General features: G+C 48.7%; 3 protein-coding genes across 8 annotated transcripts; 2 read left to right on the top strand and 1 right to left on the bottom strand.

Moving 5' to 3' along the window:
- Positions 1-61: 61 nt before the first annotated feature.
- cyldl (cylindromatosis (turban tumor syndrome), like) lies at positions 62-7,051 on the top strand. 4 transcript variants are annotated; one of them, XM_049717100.2, is made up of 15 exons: positions 65-487; positions 3,282-3,714; positions 3,810-4,088; positions 4,299-4,374; positions 4,453-4,616; positions 4,804-4,951; positions 5,016-5,157; positions 5,252-5,362; positions 5,423-5,514; positions 5,584-5,647; positions 5,719-5,851; positions 5,952-6,060; positions 6,133-6,251; positions 6,326-6,539; positions 6,646-7,051. In XM_049717100.2, exons 2-15 carry the CDS (start codon positions 3,286-3,288, stop codon positions 6,828-6,830), a joined length of 2,265 nt encoding a protein of 754 aa, XP_049573057.1. In that variant the 5' UTR covers positions 65-487; positions 3,282-3,285; the 3' UTR covers positions 6,831-7,051. The 4 variants fall into 4 exon arrangements, with proteins under 4 accessions (XP_049573039.1, XP_049573029.1, XP_049573049.1 ...); XM_049717082.2 differs by having other exon boundaries at positions 62-487; positions 3,810-4,374; XM_049717092.2 differs by having other exon boundaries at positions 64-487; positions 4,299-4,616.
- Positions 7,052-8,874: 1,823 nt separating this feature from the next.
- ghrhrb (growth hormone releasing hormone receptor b) lies at positions 8,875-16,006 on the top strand. 2 transcript variants are annotated; one of them, XM_049717120.1, is made up of 13 exons: positions 8,875-9,212; positions 10,379-10,487; positions 11,851-11,955; positions 12,729-12,829; positions 13,674-13,771; positions 13,880-14,012; positions 14,408-14,561; positions 14,627-14,687; positions 14,885-14,954; positions 15,122-15,213; positions 15,287-15,416; positions 15,495-15,536; positions 15,587-15,753. In XM_049717120.1, exons 1-13 carry the CDS (start codon positions 8,988-8,990, stop codon positions 15,617-15,619), a joined length of 1,353 nt encoding a protein of 450 aa, XP_049573077.1. In that variant the 5' UTR covers positions 8,875-8,987; the 3' UTR covers positions 15,620-15,753. The 2 variants fall into 2 exon arrangements, with proteins under 2 accessions (XP_049573077.1, XP_049573069.1); XM_049717112.1 differs by having other exon boundaries at positions 8,883-9,212; positions 15,604-16,006.
- A 40-nt stretch (positions 16,007-16,046) lies between these two features.
- On the bottom strand, positions 16,047-22,006 carry adcyap1r1b (adenylate cyclase activating polypeptide 1b (pituitary) receptor type I). Of its 2 annotated transcripts, none has more exons than XM_049717133.1 (14): positions 21,765-22,006; positions 20,144-20,278; positions 19,948-20,053; positions 19,617-19,730; positions 19,427-19,536; positions 19,246-19,343; positions 18,291-18,423; positions 18,070-18,223; positions 17,933-17,993; positions 17,782-17,851; positions 17,614-17,705; positions 17,386-17,515; positions 17,147-17,188; positions 16,047-16,631 (listed from the first exon to the last, which is right to left on the bottom strand). In XM_049717133.1, exons 1-14 carry the CDS (start codon positions 21,765-21,767, stop codon positions 16,443-16,445), a joined length of 1,437 nt encoding a protein of 478 aa, XP_049573090.1. In that variant the 5' UTR covers positions 21,768-22,006; the 3' UTR covers positions 16,047-16,442. The 2 variants fall into 2 exon arrangements, with proteins under 2 accessions (XP_049573090.1, XP_049573098.1); XM_049717141.1 differs by having other exon boundaries at positions 19,948-20,050.
- Positions 22,007-23,162: the final 1,156 nt, after the last annotated feature.

Raw genomic sequence — 23,162 nt, 5'->3', positions numbered from 1 at the left:
GGACTTTATACGTCCTGATGTGTCGTCATCTTTAATCGCCGTCTCCATAAATGACGTTGTCAAAACGTTCGTCTCAATTCTCTGGGAATTCTTTACCCTTAGACCTTTATTATCCGCCTCGTCTCCTTGACGAGCTCTACGGTGTTCGCAGGTTCTACCAAGCGAACAAGCGACGCGAGCATAAATGAGATATTATTCAAATAAATGAGATGTGGCCTTGTCTCTCAAAGTAAAAGTAGCGCAGTTGTGTCGCTGTCACAACAAGTAGTTGTGAATACAAAATTCAGAATCGAATTTGTTGATGCATCTAACAATTTGCACCAAAAGTTGCCATTTTAGCAGAAGAATGACAACGAAAAGTTGATATTTTAGCAGAAGAATGACCATTACTCACGACGACGTTCTGAATTAATACCGACGAGGAAGCGCGTCTCACGATCGAATGGGGACAAAATAAAAACAAATCATCTTTTCTGGACGAGCTAAGGTATTGTTGGTAACACTTACATTTCGGCTTGTATTGTTGGTAACACTTACATGTTCGCTTACCGACGGGTGTTTTCTGACCTCAATCGATTGTTATTTTATTGTTTCGTTTTTATTTTTTGGAAACCCATTTTATCTGATTGAATTTGCTTGTTGGGTGGGGAGATATAGCGATGTCCCCACAATCCGTACCAGCAAGTGTCATATTCGTATATACATGACAATGTATTCTGAAAAGTAGTGCAAAATAGTTTGAAGATGCAGTCAAGTGACATATTTGAAGGTACACAACCACACCCATCATTCTACTTCATAATACGAGTATCTAAAACACATTTTAAGATTCAAGATTCAAGATTCAAGAGTTTTTTATTCGCCATGTTTGAGCGTGCCAAACAAGGAATTTGACTTCGGTAAATCACAGCCTCTGTTCAACATTTAGGTGACTAACAACAACACTCAGGACATGTGAAGAACGAAAGATATTCTCAAACACCCCCTGATCTTAAACTCCCAAGAGGGCAAGGAAAAACTCAAAACTCCAGCTAGGGGAAATGAGAAACCTTGAGAAGAGACCACAGATGGGAGGGTCCCTCTTCTAGGATGACCAGGCTGCAATGGATGCAGAGAGGACACATAGTACAAACAGTGTAGACAAAAAAGGTGTGGCAAGCGGGATGTTATTGCACAGTAATGACTCTGAGACTCTAAGAGTGGTGTGAGTTCATCAGAGCGACAGCCTGGGGGAAGAAGCTGTCTCTGTGTCTGCTGGTTTTTGTGTACAGAGCTCTATAACGGCGTCCGGAGGGGAGTAGTTCAAACAGGCTGCAACCTGGGTGCGAAGGGTCTGTTGAGATGTTACTTGCACGTTTCCTGGTCCTGGACAGGTACAAGTCTTGGATAGATGGGAGGTTGATTCCAATTATCTTTTCTGCAGTCCTTATTGTCCGTTGCAGTCTGTGCTTGTCTTGTTTGGAGGCCGATCCAAACCAGACAGTGATGGAGGTGCAGAGGACAGACTGGATGATGGCAGTGTAGAAGGTCTTCAGCAGCTCCCGTGGCAGGTTGAACTTCTTGAGCTGTCTCAGGAAGTACAGCCTCTGCTGGGCCTTCTTGCGGACAGAGTCTATGTGGCCGGTCCATTTCAGGTCCCGAGAGATTGTGGTTCCCAGGAACTTGAAGGTGTCTGTGGAGAGAATAGTATTACTGCGGATAGTGAGGGGTGAAAGTGGTGAAGGGCCTCGCCTGAAGTCCACTGTCATCTCCACGGTCTTGAGCGGGTTCAGGTCCAGGTGGTTTTGGCTGCACCAGTGGACCAGCCGCTCCACCTCCTGTCTGTACGCAGTCTCATCACCGTTCTGGATCAGTCCGATGAGAGTGGTGTCGTCTGCATACTTCAGGAGCTTCACGGAAGAGTCACTTGCGGAGAAATCGTTGGTGTAGAGGGAGAAGAGCAGTGGGGAGAGGACGCATCCCTGAGGGGCTCCAGTGTTGGTGGTCAGGGTGTCAGATGTGATGCTCCCCAGCCTCACACGCTGTCTCCTGTTGGTCAGGAAGCTGGTGATCCACTGACAGGTGGAGGCAGGCACCGCAAGCTGGATGAGCTTCTGTTGGAGGATGTCAGGAGCGATGGTGTTGAACGCCGAGCTGAAGTCCACAAACAGGATCCTGGCGTACTTTCCTGGGGTGTCCAGGTGTTGCAGGATGTAGTGCAGTCCCATGTTGACCGCATCATCTACCGACCTGTTTGCCCGGTAGGCAAACTGGTGGGGGTCCAGCAGGGGGCCCGTGACATCCTTCAGGTGGTTCAGTACTAACCTCTCGAAAGATTTCATGACCACAGATGTCAGTGCAACAGGTCTATAGTCATTCATACCTGTGATGGCGGGCTTCTTGGCCACTGGAACGATGGTGGAGCTCTTGAAGCACGAGGGCACCTCACACAGCTCCAGGGAACGGTTGAAGATCCGTGCAAAGGTGGGCGCCAGCTGCTCAGCGCAGACTTTCAAGCAGGAAGGTGACACGCCGTCTGGGCCCGGTGCCTTCCTGATCTTTTGTCTCCGGAACATCCGGCGCACTTCCTCCTCGCGAATCTGGAGTGCGGGCGCGGCCTCTGCAAGAGAGAGAGTCGGTGACCACGGTGATGGAGGTGTGGACAGAGCAGTTGTGGGGGGAGGTGAGTATGTGGATTGTGTGGATTGTGCTGCAGGAGGTCCCGTTGTGTGGGAGGACCGATCAAACCTGCAGTAGAACCTGTTTAGCTGGTCAGCGAGCCTTGGGCTCTCCACAAGCCTAATCAATACACTAACCACTCGAATTTTAATTGATCGGTTGTGTGATTGTGTTATTACCACGTGTAGAGAAAAACTAGAATATGTGCCGCAATAAAAATGGAGCTTTTTTAAATAAGTCCCCCTTTCAAGAGGCATTGAAACGTTAATTATTTGGAACAAAACACAAGTCTCCCCAGGAAAACAAGTTGTAAAGCACTCATCGCATTTCGACATCTTGCAAATTAAAATATGGGAATGTTTCCAAGTAGCCCCCTGCAATGTTTACATGTACACGCTGGTTGAGGAGCATTGTTTAATGTTTGTTGACAGGACAGGCTTCCGGTTAATTTTCACGAGTGCTCAACTCTTCCAAATATAATGTCGTACTTTTGTACCGGCATCTCAAATGTCGCGCTTACGGTGCTCAGGTGCTGTTAGAGTGAACATTATCATTTGTGCAACTTACTCTTGTGATTGTGTTGGTGTTTTTTTTATTCTATCCTGCTATCTATGCTTCCTCAGGATCATGATGTCGACAGGCATCCAGTACTTCATCGTCACCGAACCGCCGGACTACCTCCGACACAGTCACGCTGGTCGCATCTGTTATAGTATTTATGAGTACCGAGCAAGTATCGACTTTGCCCAAAAGTTACAAGTATTCATGCTTGGCTCACTGGCACCTTTGTACTGCGAGATGGATCGCAGATGTCTGGAAGAAGTCAGTGGGTGCGAGGCTGCTCTTCTGCTGGCCGTCACCGACAACTCTGAAAGGCTCAAATGGTTTCGAGACAAAGACACTCTCCGTCGAGCGCTGACGCTTTGCGAGGGGACTGAAGTCGTCGTGGAAGAAGGAGGAGGGCAATTGAACGGAATCATCCGCTTCATAGGAAGCCTGTCCCAAGCGGCGGCAGAAGAGCCCTTGGAGGCAACATTCTTTGGAGTTGAGCTACAGGTACAAGCTTCCAAACAAGACTTCGTCCCAAACGTGCCACTTTTTGCATTCGGGCCTGTTTGCAAGAAATGCTTTTCTTGTTGTCTGCGGTCAAGGGGGAAGACAAGGGCAAAGGCAACACGGACGGATGCCACGACAACGAGCGCCTCTTCGCTTGCGAGCGCGACTGCGGCATCTTCGCTCCTTTCTGCAGAGTCCGACCACGTGATTCCGACTCCTCCTCAGTGGCCGACTCCGAGCCCCCGTCGGGTCGCCAAACGCAAATGCCGGTCCCGGGCGACAGAGTCACCTACTTCATTGAAGATTACTGCTGTTATGGAATGGTGCTCAACGTCCAGGAGAAGGACGGCAAACATTTTGTCTTGATCTCCACCGTGAGTCAACATTGCAGCAATATTACGCTTGTAAACAAGTTTAATATGACTATTTTGTTTTATTTTTACGATTCTTCACATCTGAAGGGGAAGTTTGATGCACAGTCTCCTTCGCCTTTTTGCTTGGAGCTTTATCTGAACAGCAGGTGGCAGCGGAGGGCCAAATGCAAACAAAGCATCAGAAATTTGGCCCTTTCTTTATGTTTGCAGGACATTGATGCCACGGGGAAGACGGGCGAAGTTGAAGTCCCGCTCCAGTTTGTTGTTGTTGGGGAATATCCTGCCGGTTGGAGCATGCATGATTCACATGACACTTTATATTTGGTGGACATTTTACCCAAATGTGTGTCCCCCCCCCTCACAGGGTCTGACCTGATTGCCCTCGACAACGTTGCAGTAGAAGAAAAATGGGGCATGGGTGTGAACTCACTGGTGGAGGTGTCCTTGGGCACGGGCAGTTTGTACGGAATCATCCGCTGGATTGGGACCCTTCCCGGGCGACAGGACGTGATGGCTGGACTCGAGCTTGTAATGTTTACCATTTGGGTGGAGATTGAAAAATAGTGGAACTGCCTATGTACAAGAAATCTAGTTAGACTTCTCATTCATTGGCAACAAATAAATCTGTGGTGATATTGTGGATTGCTTTGTTTGATCGTAACATGATTTCAACCCTCCATTTGAGCTTGATCCCGTTTTCTGTCCTGTTGTGCAGGAGGAGGACATTGGCGTGAGTGACGGCACCTTCAAAAACGTCTCTTTCTTCCAATGTCCTCCCAGAAGGGCTCTCTTCGTCAAGTACAGCTGTTGCCGTCCCGATGCGCGCTTTCTCAGCGAGGGGGCGCCGAAGCACTCGGTCGCAGGTCAGCGTCCTCTCCGACCCTCCAGCAAAGTTTGACCTCTCATGCATTATGTTCACTGTTGCAGACAGAGAAATACAGCAGAGTGTTGAAAAAGTGGATCCCGTGGCTCCCGTCAGCTCGGATCGAGTTGCGCGAGTTCTGATTGGCCGGATGAAGGGCATCCAGGGACACTGCAACTCTTGCTACATGGATGCGGCCCTCGTTAGGTGACCACGAGTTTGTTGCTCGGAGCTCTTTCTTTGCTGCTTCCAAGACCTTGGCTCAAAGACGACGCTTGTCTGCTTCTTTGCACCTTGGCAGTTTGTTCTCTTGCTCTTCGGTGCTGGACTCCATGTTGTGCAAATCCATCGAGCCTCAAGATGCAGCCATTCAGAGAACGCTCCTCCACGACATCGTCAACCCCCTTAGAAGGTGTGTTTCACACGTGTGAGTTGGAAAGGCATGGCGAGTGATCTCGGGCTGCTTTTCCAGCGAAGGCTTTGTGCAAGCCATGCACGTCATGAAGCTGCGACAGCAGCTGGAAAAACACGGCTACTGTCACTCCTTCACCACAGAGGAGAAGGGTGAGTTTGGTTTCCCTGGCATCGTGGACGCCATTTGTGTGCCGGGCTCACTCCGCTGTGGGTTTTCAGACCCGGAGGAGTTCCTCACCGTCATCATGCACCACATCCTCGCCCTGGATCCTCTCCTCAAACTGTACGTCGGCGCCTCTGCGGAATTTTTCGCCAGACGCGCCCGAACCTTGACGCGTGCCGTGACGTCCGCAGGTCGGCTGCTGGCAAAGTGCAAGAGAGTTACTGCTACCAGATCTTCCTGGAGCAGAAGCGAGGCCTGCTGCTTCCGACTGTGCAACAGTTGCTGGAACATTCCTTCCACAACGCCGGACTTAAGCTGGCCGAGGTGATACGGGCTCCTTGTCGTCGGCGTGTCCTGTCTGCTTTCTGCATCCTATTCATTGTCTCCAAAAATGTAACACTTTTCTCTTTCCTTCTGATTTCAGATGCCGTCCTGCCTTATTCTTCAGATGCCTCGCTTTGGCAAGAAATTCAAAATGTTTGACAAGATCATTCCATCCCTGGAGTTGGATGTCAGCGGCCTCCTCTTAGAGGGTAAGCCCGGGTTGTGCTGCTTGTTACCGGCGAGCAGAGTCAGAGCGGTGCTGAACGCTGTGTGTCTTTCAGGTCCCCAGCAGTGCATCCTCTGCGGCAAGCTGGCCCAGGAAGAGTGTGCCTTCTGCTTTGACGAGTCGCTCTTCAGCCAGACAGGATTCAAAGTCTTCTGCACCACATGCTCGCTTCAGGTGTGCCGCCTTCCGCACGGTCCTAAGGCAAAGGCCGCTTCCAAATGGAATTCAGTCGACGACGTGCATTCCAGGTCCATTCTCACCCTCGGCGGCGCAGCCATCAGACGACCGTCCTGGACCTCCCCGAGGGTTACGCCGCGCAAGGACCGCCTCACTCGCTGACTCGGGACACCTTGGAGCTCTTTGCCGTCCTCTGCATCGAGACGAGCCACTACGTTGCTTTCATCAAATACGGAGCCCACAGCCACGACTGGATCTTCTTTGACAGCATGGCGGACAGGGAAGGTGAGCTGCGGAGGCAAATGGCGAGTCGCAGCGGCGGCTCGCGGCAGCAGCTAGCAGCGCTCCCTTTTGCTGGCTTTTGACTGGGTCATGTGCTGCGCTCTCACAGGCGACGCAGACGGCTTCAACATCCCTGAGGTGCGAGCGTGCCCCGAGGTGGCCATCTACCTGGACATGTCCCCGGCCGAGCTGGCCGATCAGATCCCTCGGGACATGAAAGGTGTTGCCAAACGTCTCTTCTGCGATGCCTACATGTACCTGTACCAGAGTCCCAGCATGTACCTTTATCGCTAAGCGGGACGCCTCTCGGAGCCTTCCACGTTTCATCTGGCCTACCCGCACTTTCTTCAATTGTTTTACGAAGCTTGAGCTCGACTTTCAAAGACTGACTGGGGGAAAAAAAAGACAATGGAGCAGGTAGCAAAGTTGAAAAACCTTGTCTCTTCCTGCTGTTCTACATGTTTTTTCTAAAGTTGATCATTTTGTGATGTTAAATTGGACCTCAATTTCCCAAAGTGTGCGTGTGGTTAAATTGGACCTCAATTTCCCAAAGCATGTGTGTGGTGACAATTCCAAGCGATCAAGCCCAACACTTGCCTGATGAGCTCAGAAAGTTCAAAGTGTGTCCAGGGAGATAAGCGAAGAAGTTGTCGTTGCGCAAACAAGGGCACATGCTCCACTCGTGCGGCTGGGTGGGTTTATTTGAGCTGGCCGAGCGACCCGGCTGCCGTGTATTTTCCTCGTTAGGAGAACGCTTTGCTCAAGGATGTGTGCTTGTTAAACAAACAAAGCAGCTGCAACTTTTTCTCACGTCAAAGTCAACACGACATCTTGCCACACAGAAATGAGGACTTTTGCCACCTTCTTCTCAAAGTCTATCTCGAAGCTGTCTTTACTTTCGCCGCTTAGTTTTGAACCATCACTATCGCTGTCCAACGGCAAATGTCTTCTTTGCTGTTGTGCTGATGACGACAGTCAAGCGAGCAACTTGACTGTCCTGCTTTGATCACGTTTCAGTCCAAGTTGATTGGTCGTCAATGTGCAGTCTGCAAATCATCAAGCAAATGGAAGATTATGCCTCATGAGCTGGGCGTGAGGTCTTTCTGACTCCGTGGATTCTCATCAATCAAATTGGCAAATTGAGCCATATAAGTTTGCCTTCGGGTTTTGGCCCTTGCACTTTGGAGGTTCAAACAAGATGATCACGATGATGCACCAGTGTGTCCGTTTCTGAAGATCTATTTCCATTGTGCAAAATGCAAATGAACCCAGTGCACGGGTGGCCTATTATGCCTCTCGGCGTCTTGAGACATGATCTTGAATGCGAATCTGTATCTTCAACAAGAGGGAAATGAAACTGCGGTGCTTTTTGTTTTGCATCCAATTACAACGATTATGACGTTGATGAATGCAGGCTTTCAAGTGTTAATTGTTGACGTCCTGCATCAGATGAGGAGGAAATGCACAGAGGTTTTTCTGATTAAGAGGAGATTGATTTTATTTAACTCCACAGCAGCCGCTCACCGTCATCTGGCTTGCTTTCCTGAAGGCTACCATGGAAAGAGAAAGCTGATTGGGTCATGGATTTGTATCGCTTGTTTATGCAAGGCAAGAATTTGTAATGCTTAATGTTTAAGATCTGGATGGATGGACACATGAAGAGCAGTAACTTGATGCACTTACCTCGGTTCCATCTCGGCTATACTAGTGCACTTAATTTTGGAGTCAGCTTGTCCTTCAAGTGATTCCAAAGTGCTGCCGCTCGCCTGCGAACTGCATGGAGCTCCTCGAGGGCTAAGCTCATTTTGTAATTGCATAAATCTGTGAGAAAACTGCATTATGATCGAGGCTCACCCACAATAAGCCCAGATGACCAATACTTTTGAGTTCTGAAAAGGAATGATAAAAAATGAGCGGTGCGGTCCAGTTGTGTTTTCTTGCTTGCGGCTGTGTTTACATTCTCACGTGACCTCTTAGCCTTTGTCGACAATGCCTGCATGGGCTGCTGGGGGACATGCAGCTGGAAACAGTTGGCGTCCTTTTTTGACCACAAGCTCAATTCTCCAACAAGGAACTGGCAAAGAGTGTAATAGTCAAGAAAGTACTCGACATCATTCGGTCATTTCTGAGACACTAGCTTGCATCTTTTAATAAACTTTGTGATCCGTAAAGTTTGCCGTATACAATTTCAAAAGTTGCAGTTATCACGATGAGAGCGAGCAACATGTTGAGGGCGTCCTAATTTTACGCGACTTCACGCACGCTGAGTTAGCGCCCTGCTTGATTGGATTTGATATTTATGGCTCGCCGATATCGAGTATAATTGTGACTTGAGGGTTGCCAAAGCAAGGGCGCCCTCCGCGGCTCCATTAGACGAGCGCGCGCGTCTTTTTCGCTCGCGCGCGTGCGCGCATCCTCTTCTACTCCTCATTCTCAATCTCTTGCCTGCACATGCAGGACTGGAAAATAACCCAAATCATTCTCATCAGGCCGAAAAGTCACTGCATCGCCGCGACTTTATTGGCTTGGATATTTTTTTCTTTCGGCTCGGAGCGAACTACACAGCTTGCTCTCCAAGCCTGCGTATACAGCATGTCCGTCTCTCAAGGCTTCCGCTGGAAACGGGCGACAACGTTCCTTGAGTTGAGTCTGCTGCAGATGCTGTGGGCGACGTTGGTGAGTCCCCCCGACGGTCCTGACTTCACGTTCACCTGTTCCGTGTGAGCTTTAAGCATGCGTGAGTCATCGCCTAACCCATTTCTTAAAGATCCTACAGAACTCTCAGTATCTGGACAGAGAAAACCAATTTAGCAAAAGAAGTTGATGTAACAAGCAAAATGGGGACCCTTCTTGTGTTCAAGGCATCCCCGGGAGGGAGCGCTTGGCAGCTGGGATCCAGGGAAAATCTGAACGGCTATTCTTAATCCAGAGCTGGTAAAGAACAAGGTTGCCAAGTACTGGCGAGGGGAAACAAGAAATTTGACTTCTAAGAGCCAAAATCTTGCTCCCCAGCCCTTGCGGGAATGTGAAATTACCCATGGTGCCTCTTCAATTTTAATTTCTTAAAATTGCAGATGAGAAATTAGCTTTCAGACATGAAAACCATCCCAATCCCCAACTGATGATTTGATGATTTAGTGTGATAAGAATGAAATACTTATTTCTGTGGCGGTGTCCCTTTACATTCACTTTTGGCCTTTGAAGGGCTGTCACTGTATCGACCTCGAAGCCTACGACAATGACGCCCTTAACCATCTCGTCTCGGCAAAGGTTGACGCTTGCCCCCCCAGGCGGTGATTTTATTTCAGTTGCTTTCAGATGAAGCGCTGCCATTTACAAAGACACACACACACTCACAGGCTGTAATGTTGGCAGCTTGCGATCTTCTCGCTCGTCAAGCAGATATGAAAGACATATTTCATGCAAAGCTGCGCTTCCCAAACAAGATTCACATTTTCTATCACGCCTCACCTTGATTTTCTTCTCCTCACTCCCCGCTAATGCCGCAGCGGTGGCCATCTCAACACATTTCAGAGCACATTTTTCACGTAAATGAATTTGGGAGGATCGTCCAATAATGCCAAGCACACAGAGTGAGCCAATGATGAGAACGGATTGTGATCTTTCATGTGGACTGATGAAGGAATTAAATTTAAATGTCATCGTCTAAAGTGGGCGTCATGCTGGTGCACGGTTCTGAGATGCGGGGTTCGATCCCGCCTCCGACCTACCCGGGTGGCGTTTGCATGCGGTTCAGACAATGGATGGATGAATTGTTTCTGTGTCAACGGCAATGTCCATGAAAGGAGTTTGGGCTGATGCAGACTTTTGTCACTGTGTAGACAGAGGCCATGCACCCGGATTGCGCCCTAGTGCTTCAGCACATGAAGGCGCAGGAAGAATGCGGACACATTATCGCTCAGGAAGAAAACAAGCTCTCCACCGGGACAGGTATACAAGTCGCACTCTTGACACACTCAAGGGACATTTCCATACCGCCACTTTGCACTTTTGGGTTTCATCCGCCACACTGGCGTCGGAGGTCAACGCGGCAGAACGTGCGCTTTGTCTAACGACAAGATGAATGCCGGTTTGTTTTCACCATCTGGCAGCTGAGCTCCACGAGAGGCACGCCACATGTCTCCTTAAATCCCGAGTTACTCCTATCTGCCGCTTCTCGTTGGCGTTCTTGGCTTTCACCTTATCGCTTCGTTGTTTATTAAAGGCGAGATATTGCAGCGTACATCCCAGCGGTGCCCTTTCCTCTCGCAATACTTGTAACAATATTATGGGACCGGCAGCGATGAAGAAAAATGTTTTATTGGACCGTGACAAAACAGCGATAAGTCAGCTGTGCACAGAATGAGCCGGATGAGGAATGCAGCTCTGACATGATAAACTTGGATTTACATTTGGTGCTTGGGAATGGGAAAGATATCAAAACCGTCCACATATGAACGCATTCTGGATTTTCAGCATGAAGAACTGAAAGGGAGCTGGTGAAAAGCAGCCAGTCACGTGTCGTGACGGGCTCGAGTAAATGTTGAGGCTTGTGCTAGTAAACCAGATCTCTGAATCGCACCAAATTGGTCACCAACTGGTGAACGACATCTGCCAAGTGGCCGCCAACGCCAGTAAGTCCGCTGTTTGTGGGCCGCTGTCGCCGCTGACAGGCCTCAAAACAGCAAACAGATGACTTTGTCATTCGTTTGGAAGTGCTTTGGATTTATCCAATCAGACCACACCTACCAACACCCACCAACACAGTCTGCTGCAAAGTATGTTTTGAATCACACCAACCGTTTGAATGCCTCGCTCATTTCAGAACATGAAAGAAATACACGGCAGGTAAGACTTCCAAAGGACGTTAGCGTCTGACAAAAGACCCATTAACAATGTGAGAGGGCAGACGAGCCGCAAAGAGCAGCCTTTCCATCTACAGCATTCATCACAATGTCACACGCGCTAATTAGCGGCTAATGAAGGAAGCGCCGCTCACACGCACGCACAAGGCCATTCAAATGAGAGCACGGCGGCCTTTCACGCATGGCTGCCCGGCCAAGCATGCGTTCGCCGGAGAGCCATTAGGAGATGACACTAAACAGGCCATTTTCAGCCCGACGCCAAAGCAAAATGCCACCTTCTTTGTTCAGTGTTCGCTTCAAGTTCTTTCTTGACAGAACAAACATGTACACAGATGTACGAGAAACAGGATGATGTCATGGAAGAGGCGCGAATCAAACAGATTTCTCAATTGGTAACGCGCTGTCTTGCTGAACGTGCTGTATTACTAAGCGTGGTTTTGCCACCGTAGGGTGCCCGACCGTGTGGGACGAGATTCGCTGCTGGTATGCTGCCGAGGTGGGGCAGGTGGTGGGCGTGTCCTGCGACAATGTCTCCCTGCTCTTTCTTAACCAAGGTAAAGCAATCCGCCATTTGGAAGCAAAGACAACAGGAGCATTGTCTTTCCCGCCTTTTGAATCAAGAAAACAAAAATGTATATCCATCCATGACTGCTATGACTGCATATCTTCCAGAAATGCAAATAAGCGCAAAGCCAAAGTGAAAGCAAATCATTCCATTTGAGCCGAGTGGGTGCGCTGCATGCGCGAGGAATGGCGGACGGGTTGCCCCGAGCCGATGACCTCCTAACTCAATGTTAGCGGGTTCCCGGCCCCCAATGGAGTTCCGCCTCCACGGATGCCTGCAAAAGTCAAGTTGATGCGTCATTAGCGAGCGCCGATGGAAACGCCAGGACCATCGCAGAGAAAAGAACCAAGTAGGAAATCAAAGGCTTGCGTGTAGCGGCCATGAGCAAGAAATTGGCAGCACTTGTTAGCTCCGGCAATGCTGAGAAGAGGCACTTCTCTCTGGAGCCTCAGCCTTCGCCCCGGCCGCCAATGCAATGTGGTCAACACGTTACCTTACTTTAGCCTTGACAGCAAACCTCCCACCGAGCAATCTCCATGGACGTGCGGGTGGATTTGCATCACGATGCCTACTCTTTCCCAAAACTGTAAAACTCGTACGTGTGTTTGTATTCCTGACAGGCAGCTTGAGGCTCACTATAACATCTGATCATAGCCTTCGTGTAGTATTTCTTTGCCAGATTCACTTGATTTTGTGGTTATTTAGAACAGAGGTTCCCCAGCCAGTTGCCAGAGGTTCGCAATTGTGCCTTTTGTGCGCTAGGTCACATCTACAGGAACTGCACCGAGAGCGGCTGGTCTGAGCTGTATCCAAGCTACACGGACGCCTGCCAGTTTGCTGACGACAACCCAGCAGAATCCGAGGTAGACGTCAAACACCACCGTACCGATTGGCTATGGAAGTTGACGGGGAGGGCAAGATAACGACAACATCAAAACAAAAAGCACGACCACAGAATTTGAATTGAAACTGGGTTCATAATTTTGGATCAGATAACAGTATCCCCGTATTAATACTTGTCCACTAGGCTTGCAAAATCTTCGGATAGTTTCGTGACAGCGACAATCACAAGCGTGAAAAGTCTGCTTGGTAGAAAATCCTGGCTCTTCCATTTTGACAGTTTCTGCTGCCAACCGGCCCTGAGAAAACTTCATATCAACCTTCACGCAAATGTCATTTTATTTCAGGCAAGGAGGCAATTCCTAAAAAGGTATTGCTCGATGTTTACGTGTGCGCCGTCCGTCTCCACTATTTTGTATTGTGAGCGGTCGAGGCAGATGGCTGCTGCCCCATGCTGAGGCTTGCTTCTGCTTTGGCTCTACAGGGGAGGGGCTTCAACATATGCTCGCTCATGCGGACATCGGTTCAGTCCATTTCATTTGACTTTTCTGATGACATTTTGAGGATTTCAATAAGATGAAAACATCCAATTAGCAAAATATCATTGTGCCTACACAACAAATCTTCATTTGAGCGAGGATAAGGAATTCAGCCTTTTTTGTCACAATGCTAAATAGGTTTTGCTTAAAAGTTTGTGACCATGCGTTGCACAAAACTGCTAATGAAGGTCACGGTGTGCTAAAATAGATGAGGACACCTCAAGAGGTTCACAGTGGCTTTAATGAACATCGCAATCACCTGACAGCATTTCATGAAGGTTAATGCAAATTGCTTGGTCGTGTTTCGCTTTTTTCTCTCCCACTTCAGACAACGTACTTCTCCAACTTCAAACAGGTGTACACAGCTGGCTACGCCACATCCCTCATCTCGCTTATTTCTGCCATTTTTGTATTTACAATTTTCAGGTAACTCTTTTTAAAAAATAAATCCTGGCAAATTACAGTCCAGTAACATTTTACTTGTAAAAACTGTGTTCAGGCTACTTTCAACTGTTTGACCTTCTCCTTTGGCAGGAAGTTTCACTGCACCAGAAACTACATCCACATGAACCTCTTTTTCTCTTTCATCTTGCGAGCCAGCGCCGTCTTCATTAAAGACGAAATTCTCTTCTCCAATGAAGATCTGGACCACTGTTTCATGTCCACCGTGAGTACAGAAGCGCTTACTCGATGTTTCGCACTTAAAAGAAAGAATATGTGGTCATTCGCAATCATCCTTTCAAGAAGAAGGGCAAATGCAAAGTTGGAATTTTTTCAGGGGGCTTGAGGGTGCAATTTCAGGAAGCAAGGTGAAGTCACAAGCAATGTGTAGTAATTGTCAAAATCACAACATCAACAAAAGTCCAAAACAACAAAGCACCTCTAAACAGACCCAAGGTTACCTGAGTAGCAAATACAAGCAGTGAGCCACCGAAACATTTAAAGTGACGAGACGATGAGGAACGGTTTAGATTATTGAAACACATTATATAATAATAGTAATAATAATAATTATATTATATTGTAATAATACTCATCATCACTCTCTCGCCTTGTTTGCAGATGTCGTGTAAATCAGCCGTGGTCTTCTTTCAGTTTAGCATCTTGGCCAACTACTTCTGGCTGCTGGTGGAGGGCATGTACCTGCAGACCCTGCTGGCTCTCACCTTTGTCTTCCAGAAGAAATATTTCTGGTGGTACATTCTCATCGGCTGGGGTGAGTGTTTGTGTTGTTGTTCGGGGTCGACTTGGAATGACGTGATACCTCGCCGTGCTCTCCAGGTGTCCCGTCGACAATTATAACGGCATGGATCTTGACTCGCAACTTCTATGACAACAGAGGGTGAGGCGCTTCCGACACACCGTCCATTTCCTGTACTGCTTACGTGCACGAGAGTCGCTCAATAAAAAGGGAAAATGTTGGAGGCAGAAGCCAAAGCAGCCAGGCTTTGCGTTCTCGTTTCTGAACGTGTTCAGGCGAGAACGACGATATTTCGCCCTCGTCATGTTGATCTTGTTAACGCGTGCGCTGTGCCTCAGATGCTGGGACGACACAGATGTGGCCTCCATCTGGTGGATCATAAAAGCTCCCATAACTGTATCGTTGATGGTGAGTTAGTGACATACAAACCATTTTCAACACCTACAGAAATTATCGTAATAACACAACCACGTGGGGAGTGACCAATAGTAAGGATTTGTGGTCAAAAAGGAAAACAAAGCCAAATATGACATGGCTCAATATTCCAAGCTGCTCCTTGTGTCTTCTTTGTGCAGGTCAACTTCATCATCTTCATCAACGTGATCCGCATTCTGGTGCAGAAGTTGCGTTCCCCTGCTGGTGGCGGCAACGATGGCGGTCACTTCAAGTGAGGCGCTTGCTTTCAAACGCTTGGAAATGCGCGGCTTGACCAACGAACGTTGTGTCTTGCCGGCCGGCAGGAGACTGGCCAAGTCCACGCTATTGCTCATTCCCCTTTTTGGGATGCACTACATGGTGTTCGCGTTCCTGCCGGAGAACACGGGAGCGGAGGCTCGTCTTTTCATCGAGCTCGGCTTGGGGTCCTTTCAGGTGCCATATTCACATACTCGTCATACGTTCCGAAGATATAATCTTAGATATATGACGATGAGCATTGTTTGCTTGCAGGGATTTGTTGTGGCCCTACTCTACTGTTTCCTGAATGGTGAGGTAAGTGACTTGAGAAGATAACAAGACTGAAAGATTTATCATCTCTGAAGATTCTTTTTGGGCGCAGGTGCAGGCCGAATTGAAGAAACGGTTTTGGAAATGGCAGACTCAGGATTACCTACGTTACAGTAAGCGACGTCGCACCTTGTTCACGGACAGCAGTACGCTCACTCAGATCTCCGTCCTCGACAAAAGTAGCCCCAAAGACGGGCCGGCCCGTGGGACAAATGTCCTTCCGGGCGTGCTCACGACCTGCCGCAGCTCTGCGCTTTGATTCAAACCTAATCAGGTGATTCAATGGAGCGGCTTGATTGAATGTATCTTTCCATTTGGTACGGTGGGACTTGACTGCAAAATCATTTGGAAAATCTTCAGCTACAGTATTTATGAAGTTAACACGGTTGTCGCGATGAACATTTCTGATGGCACTGATTGGTCTTCATCAAATAAAATCCTTCTCGTGCATTGCAGCTAACGGCATCCGTTCGACTTCGACGCCTCAAATCGACAGACTTCATATGGCACTTTTTAATATTCTTTGATTGTCTGTACATCTCAATGCAAACAACAGAAATCGTAATGACCACTTTGATATCTTGAATGCAGTCATGTGCACAAAGCAACCAACCAATAGTTCCTAGGAAATTGTTTTCTTCCTCACAGTCACTCATCAACTGCCCGGCGGACAGCGCAACTGCTCCTGCGTCATTGAAATTGCGTTTTGACGCTATTGAATGCATTCGAATGTCGAGCGGCCACTTGGCGATAAGCATTGCAGGGGCACGATGGACACATTGCGCTACTCAATCAGCGCCGGTCCACTTTGTTCAAATGAGTCGACATGACGCTTTCACGGCTCAGCGGCGAGGGTGGTCATCGGGCTCGGCGCGCACGGCTTGCGGCCGCTCAGGTGGCCGTGGTCTCGGCCTGTGGCATGGCCACGCGGATATGAGAGCTACTCTTGCTGAGAATGGAGAGCTGCGTGCCGCCGTTGACGCCACTGCTAGCCAGCGAGGGCTGCCGCTGCTTCGGCTCCACGGTAAAGTATCGTTTCACCGTCCAGCTGCGCCATTTCCTCTTCATCTCCGATTGCACCTTGAGGAATATTTGTCACAAGGGGTGTTAGCGACGGCCGTTCGGCCCCTCCCTCCTCTCAGGCTGCTATTGTTTGATGCGTTATCAAACCGTGCAATGAAACGTCTTTCACGAACAAAATACTGAGAGCGGCTGCCGAAGAGAACCAAACGACAAGCTAACACGTCAAAGTACGTCAAGGAACTATGGCTGTCCCAGTGCCAAGCATGGACTGCGGCTTGTTTTGAACAATCCGCTTCAAGCACACGAGTCCCATGACAAAGTCATGACAACAGTGTCAAGCCTGTTCGGTCACGTTCATTCTTGGTTTGGTTTTAATTTCCATTTTGGTTTGTGTTCCATTTTCTTCAAGGTCTGTCTCGTCAAGTTATTGTTTCCACTTGTTAGTGTTCTCCAATCAGCTTCCTTTTGTGTCTTGTTCAGGTGTCCGTCATTGTCTCGTCAGTTTGTCTCTACTTAGTTCCCTGATATCTGTTCAGTCGTGCTTTGCGTCGTGCCAAGTCCAAGCAGTTTACCTCTCCATTCAGGAAGCAGTAGAGTACAGCCACCACAAAGCCCTACAATGACACACATGCCAAATATGAGATACATGAACAAAGAGACAAAGGTGATTACAAAAAAAAACACAAGGTTTATTTCTCTCATTCCAAATTCTTCAATTCAAGCAACAAGGCTCCTTTGTACAATTGGCCCAGTAGCTTAACCCAAAGGTGAAAACATTTGTGTTTCGGAGCAAAGAAAGCAAGCTGCTTACCTGAAAGGATCCCAAGCCCAGCTCAAAGACCAAACGCTCTCGCTTGCTGACGTTCTCGGGGGAGAAGGCAAACACTGTGTAGTGGATCCCAAAGAGCGGAATCAGCAGTAAAGTGGACCGCGCCAACCTCCTGCCCGACAGCAAAAAGGGTTTGCGCAACATCATCAATTACTCTTGCTGAACGTCTTTGTGATGGGAGATCCTGTAAATGCTTCAAATGACACTCACAGGTAAATGCTCGATTCGTTCCCTCCGATATCCGGCGACTGCAATTTCTGGACGAGGATGACGATGATGCCGATAAAGAGTAAAAAGTTGATCTAGTTCCAAGAGAAAACAAAGATAAGTGGCATAGTCTTGACCAAAGCAAAGTCTCAGAGCGGCAGAAAAGCGCACCATGATTGAAGCCAGCACGGGTCCCTTAATCAGCCACCAGATGACGGCATTGTCATTTATGTCCCAACAGCTGAATGGGAAGCAAAGGAATGACCAATGAAATGAAACATTCAGCAACCCAAATTCGGGCTAGATATTGTGTCCAACGTACCCGGTGTCGTCAAAATGCAGCCTCAACAACGCCCAGACGCTCACGCACAAGGTCGGGGTTCCTATTGGGCACGGCCGTCAGAAAAGAGAACAAGAACACAGCTGGCGCGATCCTTGAGACGTCGGCAGCGGGCTCACCCCAGCCAACCACGATGTACCAATAGAAGTATCTCTTCTCGGGAAAGAAGGTCTCCACCAAGAGCGTGAAGAGATAAAGGCCCTCGATGAACAGCCAGAAATAGTTGCAGAGGACGCAGTAGTGGAAGAAGACCATCACTGCCCTGCATTCCAACTTCAGCAGACAGACAGAGGTTAGTGGGAACGTTTGATGAAGGCCGACAACCGTTCAGGTTCCTCACTGTGCGTACGAAGCAGTGCTCGCTGTCGTCCTGAGAATAGAGCACTACGTCTTTGATGAAGACTGAAAGAGCTCTCAGCATGAACGACACAAACAGGTTCATGTGGATGAAGTTCCGAGTGCAGTGCAGCTTCCTGCATAAAAAGGGCAGGAGAGCATCGTGAGCCAGCGTGATCACATGCTGTCCTCGTCAAAAGTTTGCTAGTTTGCTAGTGTTAAGAATTCTTCATTATCTTGTTCAGCGGTGCTTTTATTTTGAAGGCTGTTTTCACGCGAGACCTTCTTACTGTTTTTCAAGTTCGAGTACTTGTTTGTCACAGTGGAAAAGCAGTCATTGACGACGTAAGTTTGGTCTCCTAACAAAAGAAAAGAACGATCATATGTATCTACCCTTTAGGACAATGTTCTGTTACTCCAAATGTTTGTTTTCATTCTTTTAGAGGTCCGTTTCGTGAATTAGCATCGTTCCGCTAGCTCGTTAGCCTGCACTGTTAACGTTTGTGTTATTCGCCGACAGTTTAAGACAGCTTTGTGAATATAACGTCATCTGCAGTCAATAGAGGCAATTTATGACCGAGAAGTGTTTATTTACAGTGTCTGAGTTATATTTACATGGTTTTGAATTTGTCTTTATTTCTTTATATTTCAGAAACTGCTAGTACTTGTGCTTGTTGCTGGCTGCTTACTTGCTAACTGGATGGCTTGTTTGCTTGCCTAAATACTTGTTCAACTCCACTGCATAACTGCACGGCATTTTACTGGAGCACATCATTTCGAATTAAACCAAGAAAATCTTCCTTGATGTCCAGCGTGCTTTGACAGAAGCCCTGTAGTGGTCAATGAACTTAAAGTCCAGCATTAGAGGCCACTATCCTCAACAGTTAGGGTTTTGCCGCTGACAGATTTTTAACCAAAATAATACACAGGACACATCGTGCCCGCGTGTATTTTGTCACCTGAACCAGCACAAGACGACCATGGCCGTGGTGAGCGACGCCAAAGACATACTGTAGCCGACCGTATAGAGGGCCTTCACCGACACAAAGTACCAGTCCTGTTTTGCACAAGCAGACAAGAACAACAAATGGACAGGCGTCATTAAACCGACCGGTTCTGTCACGCTAAAGTCGCACAAACCGCATGACTGTCGTTTCCGTCTTGGTAAAAGCAGGCGTCGATGTAGTGCGGAAAGGTCTCGGACCAGCCGGACTCGCTGCAGTTGCGACGGACCTTCCCCAGCTCGCCAACTTCAAGAAGAAACCCCCACAGCGCGTACGAGTCAAAGTCTCATCACTGGTTGCTGTGCTTCCTGTCACGTGGTGCTCACCGTCATGGTCCTCGCTCAGGAACTGAGAGAAGAGCTCTGGACAGTTGACCTCCACCACGTCGCCGATGCTGGCGTGCTGCCAACACGTCAGGTTGTCCCACATCCACGGACACCCTGAGGACGCAACGTACGGGCTTTTGGAACCGTCGCACCAAATTCGGTCGCCTGCATTGGCAATCAGTGCCGAGGCCAACAAAAGAGCCGGAGAAAGGAGAGGCCAAGGCCCCCGAAATGAGGAAGACTGAAATGGCGCCAACCCGTTGGACAATGCGGGCTCTGTGATGGAGCGCCGGCGGCCGGAACCTTCCTTTCACCTCTTGCGTGTGCCTACCAGACTGGAGATCCTCCCCATCCTGGTCAAAGTCCATCATCTCGGCACACTTCTCTTCCTCCCTCTTGGTGACGCAGTTGGACGGTACCTGCTGGCACGAGAGCTGCTGCGCAGACAAAGAGTGGCGTGTTCACGTCTGCCGCTTGAAAAGCGCTCGCTTGGGTGGGCGACGCTTTTGAAGGGTTTTTGCGCTTACCGCTAGCTGGAGGAGAAAGACGGCAAGGAGCAGCAGCTTGGGCCCAGGGCTTGACATTTGCGGCAACGATTCTTTTGCGCACGTGGACAGCTCGAGAGTCGACCCCAGTGGGAGTGTCGCCGCTCGTCTCGGGATCTGAGCGCAGCACCAAATTGGCAAAGGAAGAGAAAATCGAGATGAAAATGTGCCGCATGTTGACAAAAAATGTTCCCGGAGTTGCAATCCCCTCAACCACCGAATTGTCATCGGAGCATCACAGCTAAGTGCGACCGCCCGACACTTTTGGTCAAAGAGGTCAAAGGTCATGTGAGCAACAACTGAACAAGGATCATCTCATTATTTGGGGAGCAACAGAGCGGGGCAGCTGCGCTCCCGCTGCCGAATGGAGAAGGGAACGTGGATCGGGTCGGCACATTGACTCTAAAGTTTGAAGGAACCGCTTGTGAACGACACGACGCAAGTACGGCAATCGCGTCGCTGTCTGCTTCTACCAAGACTGTCTGGCATGCGTAAAGCCCAGGAGCCCAAACGAGTACTCGCTCTTTGTCTGCCGAGGAGAACTTGGCAGCTGGTCTGTCCTAGTCCCCCTATAGCCCAGCCAACACCCCCCACTACCACCATCGCTGTTGTCCAGAGCAACAGCAAAGAGAACTGCTTTGGATTTGGGCAAGGCTTCATGAAGCCCCTTTTTTGTTTCCCTAACACTTTAATGTCCATATTTTATTTGTAATTTCGCCTTGAAGAAAGCACTTCAGAAGGTCGAAACTCAAGAGTTCATGTTTCGGTCTTCTGACCACTCCTCCTGACTCCGGACAAATGTCTTGCACTTTATCGCTACACAGTGAGGCTTTCAACATGGGCATTATTTATAGATTTGAGGGCAAAAAGAAGAGGCTACTCGACACGTATTGCGCATGTCCTGCTGGACGTTGGCTAAACTCCCAAAGGATGGACATCTGATTTAGTTCTACTGCGTAAAAGCCTGTCGAAATGCAATTTATAGCTAAAACCAGCTCAGTGGCCTAGTGGTAGAGTGTCCGCCCTGAGACTGGAAGGTTGTGGGTTCAAACCCCGGCCGGGTCATACCAAAGACTATAAAAACGGGATCCATTGCCTCCCTGCTTGGCACTCAGCATTAAGAGTTGGAATTGGGGGGTCTGATCACCAAGTGATTCCTGAGGGTGGCTCCACTGCTGCTCACTGCTTCCCTCTCCCCCAGGGAATGGATCAAAATCACACAGGGATGGGTTGAATGCGGAGGACAAATTTTCCAATCATTGGGACTTTAACTTTAAAACCATTGAAACATCATTTTAAGCCATGACCTTGACAAAATGCGAAAAGAAAAACTGATTACTCCACCAAATGTACATATTTTTGGTTTGTTTGTGTGTGTTTTGTTTTATTTTTTTTCACTTGTTGAAAGACACTGAGATGTCATTTTGGTTGTCGCTGAGGGAGGACAACCTGCACACATCCCAGCAGACATGCCACAAGATCTTCAGAAGTGTCCGCAAGACCGTCAGACCACGCTTTTGCCAGGATGCAAAAAAAACCAAAACAAAAAAAAAACAACGCAAACACTGCAAATGCACTTGACGTGATGGAAGCAAGCGCTTACCATTTTGTCCTTATTCTTGATCTCGTTCCTCCCGCGCCGATGAAAATGTCCGGAGAGTGAGCATATGACCCCAACATCGAAAGCAAGCTTTTGAGGTAAAAAAAATATTATACTTTACACTGCGACGAAAGTATCCTGCTGCTGAAATAACAACGGCATTTCAATGTCGAAGGTGCCTGATTGGAGATCGCTTTCTTTTGACATGCGCCTCTCTCGCTCGCTCTCTCCCACCCCGCCCTCTCTCGCTCTCTTCCGCCGCACTGTCAGATCATCCCGATGGCAAAGAGTGGCAGTGTGAGCACAACCCCCACCAAATGGCTTGCCACTCAATTGCCACCCCAAATTTCAGCAATGAAATTCTATTATTATTGGTATTGATTTTGTTGGTATTGTGGTGGCGCAAGAGGTATACGTGCCACAGAATACTTTTAGAAAGTGGGAGTCGTCCCGCAGCTGCCGGTCGACATCCCAACATGAAGCGACAGATCGGCCGGGCCCCAGAAGAATTATGTCATCGCTTACCTCCAGCAGAGGGGCTGCAGCCAACCTGGACTGTCTGGGACAGACCATAGCATGACCCGGAGTCCCGCTTGGGCTCCCGTGAGAGCCAGCTCGGCCCTCGCAACCTGAGCCTCAACCGGCTGGACCGAGTCCATCTTTGGCATTTCACTCGAACGACGTCGCTGCTCAGCCACTTTGACAACGAAATCGCCCCCAAGGTAGTGATGTCATCACCAAGTGATCCTGTTGTGGAATCTGAAAGGAAAATGATAGGCTGTTGTATGGGGTTGCCATAGCAACTAGACCATTTGAATGCAAGGGGATCGGAGCGCTGCTGGACCCTGGAGCCAATTGAGGATATTTTGCCAAGAAGCCAAAACGAGTGAAATAGAAGTTGCTTGCACTCGATCGACTTCTTACGTTGGCAAAAGCAAACCTGAACGAGGACGATCGTTTTCGGTGGCGGCTTTGTCTTGATTTGAAATGTAGATTTGTGTTTGTTGCGCTTTCATCCTGTCCGCCATGATCTGGTTATTCTGCGAGCCGCTTGAAATGCGACAGCAAATCAATACGGGGCTGAGATCGGCGCGCGTTCCGTCTTTGCTCTGCCGAGAAGAGCCCCGATAAAAAGAGAACAAGAACGTCTGTTAAAATTACAAAACTAGCTCCCAAAGAGTTCCATCAATGAACCAAAGGCGATTTCTGCTTCAGTGGACAAATGGAAAGCGACGAGGCCTCCCGACAGGTGCGAGAGGAACAATACGAGGCAATAGAAGGCTGTAAAGCCAGCATCATTTCTTGCCGGCGTCATTCGGCAACTTAACGCGAAAGTCGACACCGCCATTCGCCGCCTTTTACTATTGAACGAGCCAGTGGAAATGTCAGGTGGTGTGTGTT

Source organism: Syngnathus scovelli, chromosome 10 (assembly GCF_024217435.2).
Source record: "Syngnathus scovelli strain Florida chromosome 10, RoL_Ssco_1.2, whole genome shotgun sequence".
NCBI classification, from domain to species: Eukaryota; Metazoa; Chordata; class Actinopteri; order Syngnathiformes; family Syngnathidae; genus Syngnathus; species Syngnathus scovelli.
This window is presented reverse-complemented; position numbering and strand designations above follow the sequence as displayed.

Excerpts from the sequence above, each read along its gene's own strand:
- cyldl (XM_049717072.2), top strand. The coding sequence starts at position 3,286 with ATGATGTCGACAGGCATCCAGTACTTCATCGTCACCGAACCGCCGGAC. Across the intron at positions 4,617-4,803 it reads TGATGGCTGGACTCGAGCTT|GAGGAGGACATTGGCGTGAG; the intron begins GTAATGTTTACC and ends CCTGTTGTGCAG. Across the intron at positions 6,061-6,132 it reads CAGCGGCCTCCTCTTAGAGG|GTCCCCAGCAGTGCATCCTC; the intron begins GTAAGCCCGGGT and ends TGTGTCTTTCAG.
- ghrhrb (XM_049717112.1), top strand. The coding sequence starts at position 8,988 with ATGCAGGACTGGAAAATAACCCAAATCATTCTCATCAGGCCGAAAAGT. Across the intron at positions 11,956-12,728 it reads CCTGCTCTTTCTTAACCAAG|GTCACATCTACAGGAACTGC; the intron begins GTAAAGCAATCC and ends TTTGTGCGCTAG. Across the intron at positions 14,562-14,626 it reads GTACATTCTCATCGGCTGGG|GTGTCCCGTCGACAATTATA; the intron begins GTGAGTGTTTGT and ends CGTGCTCTCCAG.
- adcyap1r1b (XM_049717133.1), bottom strand. Across the intron at positions 19,344-19,426 it reads ACGGAAACGACAGTCATGCG|GACTGGTACTTTGTGTCGGT; the intron begins GTTTGTGCGACT and ends TGTGCAAAACAG. Across the intron at positions 17,852-17,932 it reads CTGCATTTTGACGACACCGG|CTGTTGGGACATAAATGACA; the intron begins GTACGTTGGACA and ends CTTCCCATTCAG.